The 9,085-nt window shown below is 42.9% G+C and overlaps 1 protein-coding gene across 1 annotated transcript; it reads right to left on the bottom strand.

Annotated features, from left to right (window-relative positions):
- Positions 1–1,972: 1,972 nt before the first annotated feature.
- On the bottom strand, positions 1,973–7,381 carry LOC133928422 (uncharacterized). Its single transcript, XM_062374748.1, has 14 exons — positions 7,216–7,381; positions 6,072–6,311; positions 5,846–5,983; positions 5,632–5,759; positions 5,242–5,517; positions 4,862–5,022; positions 4,278–4,345; positions 3,896–3,967; positions 3,662–3,799; positions 3,457–3,581; positions 3,102–3,383; positions 2,874–3,007; positions 2,619–2,657; positions 1,973–2,459 (listed from the first exon to the last, which is right to left on the bottom strand). Exons 2-14 carry the CDS (start codon positions 6,298–6,300, stop codon positions 2,399–2,401), a joined length of 1,851 nt encoding a protein of 616 aa, XP_062230732.1. The 5' UTR covers positions 6,301–6,311; positions 7,216–7,381; the 3' UTR covers positions 1,973–2,398.
- Positions 7,382–9,085: the final 1,704 nt, after the last annotated feature.

The raw sequence follows: 9,085 nt of genomic DNA, 5'->3' as shown, positions 1-9,085 counted from the left end.
TATGCATCATTTGCTTCTTCCTCTTTCCCGTGTGTGTGTCACCAACCACTGTAGCAACTCACTGCTGTAAGTCCTATGTGTTCACTGTGTCTGTCACCAGGTGAGTAGGCAGGGGTATGTCGCTATCTATGTCCTCCTCATCAAGCTCAGGGGCTGCATTTGATCTGCTGGTCTCCATCTAGTCCTGGAGCGGATTGTTCTCCTCGTTCAATGTGAGCTCCATAAGCTGTTGAAATGGATCATCATCAACAGTCGACCTGATACCTGCATCCAAATTGTTCTGTATTCTCAGGTTGTAGTTGACATATACCAACTTATGGAACTTCTTGTAGCTTAAGCGGTTGCAAACTTTGGTGTGGATAAATGCAAATGTACTCCAATTCCTCTCACACCCACTAGATGAAATGCACTGAGACACTAGGCGCCTGGCAAGCATTGATAGTGTAGGTGTAGACGAACCAAACATAGACCACCATTGCGCTGCAAGTAGGTAAAGTGATATGAGGCTCGAAACAGTAGATAAAATGAGTCCTACCGTCACAAGCCATCCGTGTTGCGAGCGGACCTACGAACGAGAGAGACTTTGTCCGATATGTTTCAGCCTCAATAAGTGCTTCCGCGACAGTAGTTACATCGGTCATCCTCTCGGATGCCGCACGGAGATCTTCGAACAAGTTTGGCTATGAGAAATGGCGTAGGGAATTTCTACTGTGCACAGCGCTCTCCACACCATCGACAACCTTATCCATTCCACGTGGGCCGAAACGGGCCGCGTAATACTATGCATTCGGCCCATTTAACAAATCGGCCCATTAACTGAATTCCGAACTTTGGTCGATGAATTGGAGCTGTAAACGAGATTTGTTTCGAATTTTGTTTGCACAGATACTCTTAAAATTAGCTCTAGTTTTTTATGGAATTTTTTTTTGAATTTTTTGAGTTTTTCTAAATCGGTTTGATTTTTTTGAATTCAAATTCGATTACCGCTCGAATTTTGAAACCGAGCCGGACCGAGATGACCGGTAATCGCGAATTTTTGTCAATTACTGACGAATTTTTGAACCGTGCCTTATAAATGGTGGACTTCTTTTACTTATCAAAACACAAAAATCTAAAACAAGATCTATTAGCGTTCCAAACACAGTGCTAATAAATAAAGGAGATTTCATTGTGGCCGCAAACAATGCCGTGTTTGGATCTTTTAACCAGCTAGGCAAGGTGGCCAATCCTCGCTCCCATTTCCTTCCCTCCACCACATTCGAGCCCGCTTGCAACCGCGTACGCAAGGAGCACGGGACAAAATAAGAAACATATAAAGCAAATGACTGAAGCAGGCTGAGCTAGCTGTCATTCATGCTACCAGGTTGAGATATGTTACACTCAAAGTTTTTAAGGCGACAAGCTGAGCCATAACGGCCCACTGCCTTCATAACGCCTAGGCGAGTATGACGGACACCTAGACGACGCCATACACACTTGCTATGGCGTTATGAAGCGGGTAATTATTATTTCATCAACTAAACAAAACCTACAGAAAAATAGAAAAAGAAAAGAAAAAAGCCCACTAATGCACCCCAATAGCCCACTACTGGCCACTAGGGCTTCAATCTCTCCCGAACCCTGAGTCCTCACTCACTTTCCCGAGCTACCTCAGCTTCCATCCCCCTCCCCCCCCCCCCCCCGCTGCGACCTCCTCCTCACCTTCCTCACCGCCAACGTCTCCGCTCTCCTCCCCATTGCCACCCTTTCCTCCCTCTCCCCAATCGCCGCCACCACCTCCTCCCCCTCCCCAGTCACCACCGCCACCTCCCCTGTAGAGGAGGACGCCGTCAGGGGCGCGAGGCGATGAAGATGAGGAGACGCCGAACATGAAGCAGAAGCTGCTGGATGACAGCGCCAAGCCACCGCCGTCGCTTTCCAGGTGCACACCAAGCTCTCCCTCTCTCTCAGTATGGCGATGGCGACACCCAGAGACGCAAACACGCCTTGTCACCTAGGCGTTGCCTTAAAAATCTTGGTTACACTAGATGGGACTCCAATTACAGCAACATCCGATTGGATTGTGCAACCATTGTCCAACCAAATTACTAGGCTACGCCTTAAAAACCTTGGTTACACTACATGGGACTCCAATTACAGCAACATCCGATTGGATTGTGCAACCATTGTCCAACCAATTACAATTTGTTTTACCCTTTGCACATATAATGAGCAGAAACAAAAGGTTCACTACTGTTCGGGAGAAGAAAAAGGTTCACCACTTGCAAGGCAATTGACAGACTGAGTGAGCATAACAGTTCAAGGATGCAATGATATCTAATGTAAACTGATCAGCTCCCCAAAGAGGTGTCCGTGTCCTGTATACGGATGAGCTCCCGGGTACATGAATCACCCCCTATTATTTGTCCTCATTCCGCTGATGATCGGGATGACGCCAAAATGGCTTAGGCACTGGCCATCTGTCAACAACAACAAACACAACAACCGGATTTATGCAGACGTAGGCTAGAGAAGAAACCGAACAAGAGCCACACAGGTCAACTGTCTTTCCTCCAAAATAACTCGACCGGATTTATGCAGAACATTGAAACCAAGTAATGCACGTAATAGAAATGTACCTATTCGTGTAACCATCATCGTCAGCTTCAGCAACAATCCTATCCAACACACACAAAAAAAAAACAGATTAGATCCAATAGAATAACTATACTAATATTCTGCCAAAAAAAAAATAACTACACTAACAACTGAACCTGCTAACAGGACTTGCAGGCCTACTTGATCCACAAAAGTACTTCCCAAAACATAAAACTTAATCTATGCCACATGACAAGCATTTGCAAACCCACGAAAGAATATACTACCAGAAATACCTTCTCTTCTCGAAATGTGCCAGGACTAGGAGAATCATAGCTTGTGGTAGGAACGGGGTCCCTTCTTTCTCATCATAGAAGTTCATGCCAACAAATTTTCCTTCAAAATCAACAACAGGTCCTCCAATCCCAGCCTAACAAAATAATAAACCAGGACTCGTCACCTCGTTCTGAAGAAACTTATCTACTTCTACCATGTAAAAAAGGCAAGAAAAATCAACAGTGTACCTTAGTGATTTCACAAGTGGAGTATTGGATAACATTGCAATCAAATCTGCTCCGCCAGTGCTTTTGCCACCTTGTCAGTTTCCCTCTCGTGGCCATTAACGTGCCTGATTCAAAGCAACGCCCTACAGCTACCACTTGGGTAGTATTAAGTGCCCGATCATAAATATTTGCTGTAGAAAGAGCACAGGAACCCTTGAAACTGACAATAGCTATATTATAGTGCAAGTTGTAATGTTGCAATGTCCCTTCAGTGCGTTGTTTGTTTGTAAGCAACACGTCAATCTGCAAATGTAAAATTAGAGACTTAAGCAATATCTCAAGGGACAAGAAGCACTGCACGATTAAGAGCACCAACCCTGAGGTTTTTATCGATCTTGTCTTCATCAAGACGATCTCTAACCAAGCTTGCCGAAGTCAGAATAGTGGTGCATCCATTCCATTCTGTAACTATGCCTGAACAAGCAAAAGACCTCATTTCTCCTGCATACCATAATTTTTATCGTTAGCTAATAATGATCAAATACAAATATGGAACCAAGAGCATGTTACTGTAAAATCACCTTTGTATGAAGCAAGGGAGACAACACTCTGAGACAAATCTTTTGAAACTGTTTCACTGAGTATACCCCAGACACCTTCACCAGAATCATATGAGTCACCAAAAGTGTCTTCAAAAGTATTAACCAAAACCATGCCACCTGGTTAAAGATACACGACAAAAAAGGTGTTAGTGCCTGGGCTGAAACTAAAGTGCTATGCTGGAGAAGTCGGTAAAATCGAAAACATTGACTTACAATCCACTGACTTGGGATAACCCAAGGAGTTTAGATCCTCCTCCAACAGATCCTGGTTTGTAAGTTCATTTCCTGGTGCAACAAGCTCAAGTGATTAGCACAGTTCATATCCTAGCACTGATATAATAATCATGATAAATGGCACTCATATAAAACTAAGGATGAGTAGCACCCACATTGGTTGAGCATACCATGAACATAACGTAGTAAGGTTAACTGATTGGCACTGACCCTATGGTAGTATACTTATTATACGAGCACAATGATAAGAAAAAAAAAACTAGCACCACTTGTGAGGAGCTTACAAATAGTATTCCGCTGAAATGGTTATGAATTGCATAAAAATGCTATAATTTGTGGTCTTAAGAAGTGGTTGTATCACCTTCTGGGTAGGAGGTATAGTGTTTTCCGTTTTGTTTCAGAGGCCCAGGTGCGCGTATTCTTCTAGACCTGCAGCAGAACATAGAGAACTCATTATACTAAATATAATACACACTATAATACAAGTAATACGGATCAAACCAAAACACGAACATATGAAACACCTTCAAGAACAGAATTGCACTAAAGATAGGGAAACAGACCTAAGAATCATAAATGCCTCGATTTGGGAGATGTTATAAATCTGAGTTGAATTCTCTATATTTTAGCCTGAATGCAAATTTACTTTCTTTCAGTTAGACAAACATAGTGGCTTCAACGCTAAAGCAATATCACTAATCATAGCACAGAGCAACTGCGACAGGTTATACAGGTGCAAGGCATAGCAAAGAAATCAAGTAGTTAATGAGGAGAAACATTCATGACTTCGAAGAAATTACAAATGCCAAAAAAGCTACAAAAGGAACAAACAGCTAATGTTCGGCCTCGTCCTACCGTGGCTCACAATTGCAACCAACAGAACCAGTGAGACAAGCACATTGGGAAAGCTACGGCTGATATATTCTGGAAATAAACGAGACATACCGAAACCTTCTGCATGCAAGCAATTCAATTCTTTTCTCAAATTGCTCCAATTTTTCAACAATTACACTCCTTTGCATGAAAGCACCTCTTCCAGCATCCAAAAACAGGTTCATGCCAACAAAGTTCCCATCACCGTCAAAAAGTGGTCCACCATCGCCAACCTAGCACAAAAATAAAGTGATAGGCAACAAGGGTTACATAGGAACAAAATAAAGTGGCACCGATTGGGACAGGAGTTACATAGGGGAAATATGTAATTTTTTATGCATCGGAGAAATATTTCAGTGCATATATTAATACATTAACCACTCATATCATGATGCAACTATTCATTTACAGTACAACCATGTAGAGAATTAAGAGCGATACCAACAGCGTACCTTAGAGATTTTACAAGTGGAGTATGAAAGCTCTAGGCCATCTTCAGAAGCGCTTGAATCTTTAGTCAGGATCCCTCTTATGGCCGTTGGTCCGGCAGAATCAATAAGCTCTATGCCTACCAGGTTACTGTCAGGTAGAATTTCCACCTCATGATCAAGATGTACTGCACGAACATCAAGGGGTTGTTTGACGTTGACAAGAGTAAATCCATGATTCAAGAAGTGCTGTTCCAACCACCCTGTGGCAACATTATTGGATGCATCGCGCACTTGAATCTAAAATGGCAATAAAGCAAAAGAGAATATAAGCGAGAAAAGAATACAGAATTACCACAGTTATGTAAATGAATGAACAAGCAAAGTAAGTACAGGATGATTAGCAGCACCAACCTTCATGTCACAACCAGAATTTCGTTTTTCTACAAAAATTCTACCCAAACTTCCTGAAGTCAATAATCTTGTAACAGGTTTTTTGCTTTCTATAGGGATGCCTGAGCATGCTAATATATTAATGGATCCTACAAAAGATCATAATTCCAATAGTTAGTTGCTGATGTTCAAATGCTTATTTGGAAAATTCAGAAGCATAAAACAGCATAATCACCATCAAACAAGATAAGCGAGACGACACTTCGGGCCATTTTTAACGCAACTTCTTCACTAAGCCAATCACAGACATCTTGATCAGAACCACTAGAGCCGCCAAGTAGCCCAGCAAGAGTAGTATCCAAACGCAACCGACCTAGTTAAATAAAAATGATACACCTCAACTGTGAATATTCCAATTGAGTTGTAAAAGGTATGCCCGAAAAAAGGAATGGCCAGCAGACCAGAAGTCAATGAACCAATTGTCTCTCCTGCACCCTCGCAAGTCTTTTGCTTCTTATCTGACCTTGTGAGATGATAACCAATTGTTTCTCCCCCACGCTTCCTAGTCCTTCGCTTCTCATGCAACCTTGTGCGAAGATAACCAATCATCTCTCCACCACCCTTGCTAGTCCTTTGCTCCTCATTCGAGCTCCTTGCGAGGTCGTCACCACCTCTATCAACTGTCAGCATCTTTCCAAATCCTGACGCAAAACAAAATTAATGCAAAATATTGAGTAATGCTAGCCAGTAAAGAAAGGTTGTAAAAACAATCACGCCAAATTCTTAAAAGGTTGTTACTACAGGTTTACATCAAAGCTGATGGTTCTCAACCTCATATAAGCCTATATTTTAATCCCCGTAATTAATTAGGGCTAAGCTAGAAAAAAGAGTTATTGGCAAGATAGGGGGAGAGCAGCTGAAACACCAATTCGTTAACTGTTAGTTTCTCACTTATCAAACAAAATTAATTGTGATAAAAGAGTAAACAAATAAGTGCCCAAAATAAGTGCAAAATATTTGGCTTCGATGTAAGATCTACAATTCGTCGTCGAATTCGTAGCATGAGCAACCGAAACAGCAAAAGCGTGAGGTACATCCGACAGTAGAAAAAAAAAAGCGAAGGCACTACATGCGCGCACAACCCAATCCTAGATGACGAATCAACCACCGATAAGAAGCTAATTATCTAAATATTGAATTCCTACACGAACAAGCCCTGATATCTAACAAATTCGAACCACTGGAAAAGCAACCCGACGAACCAAAGATCCAGCGACACCTAAACGATCCACTGTGCCCTCGAAGGCCACCGCCACGGGATCAAACCGCCTCTTGACGAGAAGGCGCTTTCCACGTCCGCCGAACACCGAGAGGCCGGGGAACGCGTCCGCGACGGTCTCTGTCTTGGGATCCGGCCACTAGGAGGCCGTAGGTCTTCAGCAGGTAAGTAATTGATAAAGTGTCACGGCATGGTACGAGAACACCAAAGCATGAACTAGATCGGGTAGCGGCTCACCGGATAAAAGATAGTCGCCGGCGAGGAACCGGGGTTAGGAACGGATTCAGCGAAGTAAGGTGCTCCTGCGCTCGGGAAGAAGGCCTCACCGGCTGGGTCGGCGGCGGCGGCGGCGGCGGCGAGGTTGGGAGCGCACGGATGTGATGGGTGCTTGCTTAGATAGGGGCGCGAGTGGTTGGGTAGGCTAGGGCTAACCGGTGTGGTTGGGCTTTGAGGCCGCGGTCTGGTCCGGTTGGGCCTTGCTGTCAGTTTGGGTCTTACTTTGAGTTTGGGTCTGGCCAGAGGAGGGTAGTGATAGGTCGGGTTGGATCGGGTTCAAGAGGAATCAAAGAGAAACCGTCCCTCCTCGTGGACCGGTGCCGTCGGGCTGGCCCCAATGCCCTGTTAGTCCTAGATGTTGTAAGCTGTTAGGTAATTTGTAGTTTTACAATTAAACGTGGATCTGTCTTGATTTTTTTGAAAAATTCGATTCTATCTTTTTCGGGTTTTCTGCACTGTATATACGAAGGAGCACCCCTCATTGTAAACACATATGAATAAAGAAGAGAAAGCATTTTTCCCTACACTGTGTCTTCTTTTGCAATTTTCTCTCGAAGAATCACTAAACTACACCCGGTAGCAGCGGTTTCTCAACGTATGCCCCAAATAAAAAAAGAAGAAGAGTCAGTTGAGACCTGACGATGGTATGGAACCTCGGGAAGTAGGTATACCAAATTTGTATCTTCCCACGCAGGAAGAAACCAGCGATAATGCGTGCGCTGAAATAGAAATTGACGCTGGTAAACTAAAGGGCCTTGCTCCAGCAGTAAGAAATAATGAAGAAGCACCTGAAAGTGCACCTGAAAGAAATAATGAAGAGCAAGATGTAGAAGCACATGAAAGTGCAACTCATGATGAAATAGAAATGAACTATGTGAATTCAGGAGAATCCTAGAACAGAGCAACCACAATAGTTGACGTATACTTCGCAAATAAAATTGCCACAGTTATAGATCATGACCTTGAACCTGCATCGCTCACTGAATATAGAATGAGATCAGATTAGGAAGACTGGCAGAAGACAATAACAGCTGAACTATTATTCCTGAACAAAAGAGAGGGTTTTTTTAGTCAGTATGTCGCACATCTCCCCACATCAAAACAATAGGATACAGGTGGATTTTTGTTCGTAAGAGGAATGAAATGAATGGAATTGTGACGTACAAAGCACAACTAGTGGTACAATATTTCATTCAACGAACAGGCGTTGATTATGAAGGAATCTATTCCTCGATGATGGGTAGCATTACCTTTAGATATTGAATCTCAGTGGTAGCCAACCTGAAGTTTTAGTACATCAGTCAAACTACACTCAGAAGGTGTTAGAGCTGTTTGGTTTTGAAAAATCACTTCCCGCTAAAACCCTCATGGTCGGAAGATCATTGCAAGCAGATCAAGATTCCTATAGACCTAGAGAAGAGGGGGAGAAAATATTGGGACCGGAAATCCCGATACAACATAGAGCCCACTAGAAGGTATTGGAAGGGCGTGAAAGGAATTCTGTGTTACTTGCAAGGTAGCATAGATCTGGGTCTGTTCTACAGAAAGAATCAAGACCTAATTCTAGTCGGATACGCAGATGCTGGGTATCTGTAAGACCCGCATACAGCGAAATCACAGACTGACTATATTTTCCTATGTGGTGTAACTGTAATTTCCTGGAAACTGTCAAAGCAAAGTCTTGTATCTACTTCGACGAATCACTCAGAAATAAAAACTTTATATGAAGCCGCAAGGAAATGCGCATGGATTAGAAGAGTGATCAATCATATCCAACAGTCATATGGTTTAAACACTACTAACACTCCCACTATTATCCATAAAGATAATGTTGCATGTGTTGCACAAGTGAAATCGGGATATGTGAAAAGCAACTTAATGAAGCATATCAACCCTATATTCTTTTATACTCATGAATTG

This window comes from Phragmites australis, chromosome 9, assembly GCF_958298935.1.
Source record: "Phragmites australis chromosome 9, lpPhrAust1.1, whole genome shotgun sequence".
Classification (NCBI taxonomy): domain Eukaryota; kingdom Viridiplantae; phylum Streptophyta; class Magnoliopsida; order Poales; family Poaceae; genus Phragmites; species Phragmites australis.
Note: the sequence above shows the minus strand (reverse complement) of the source record. Positions and strands in the feature narration are given on the sequence as shown.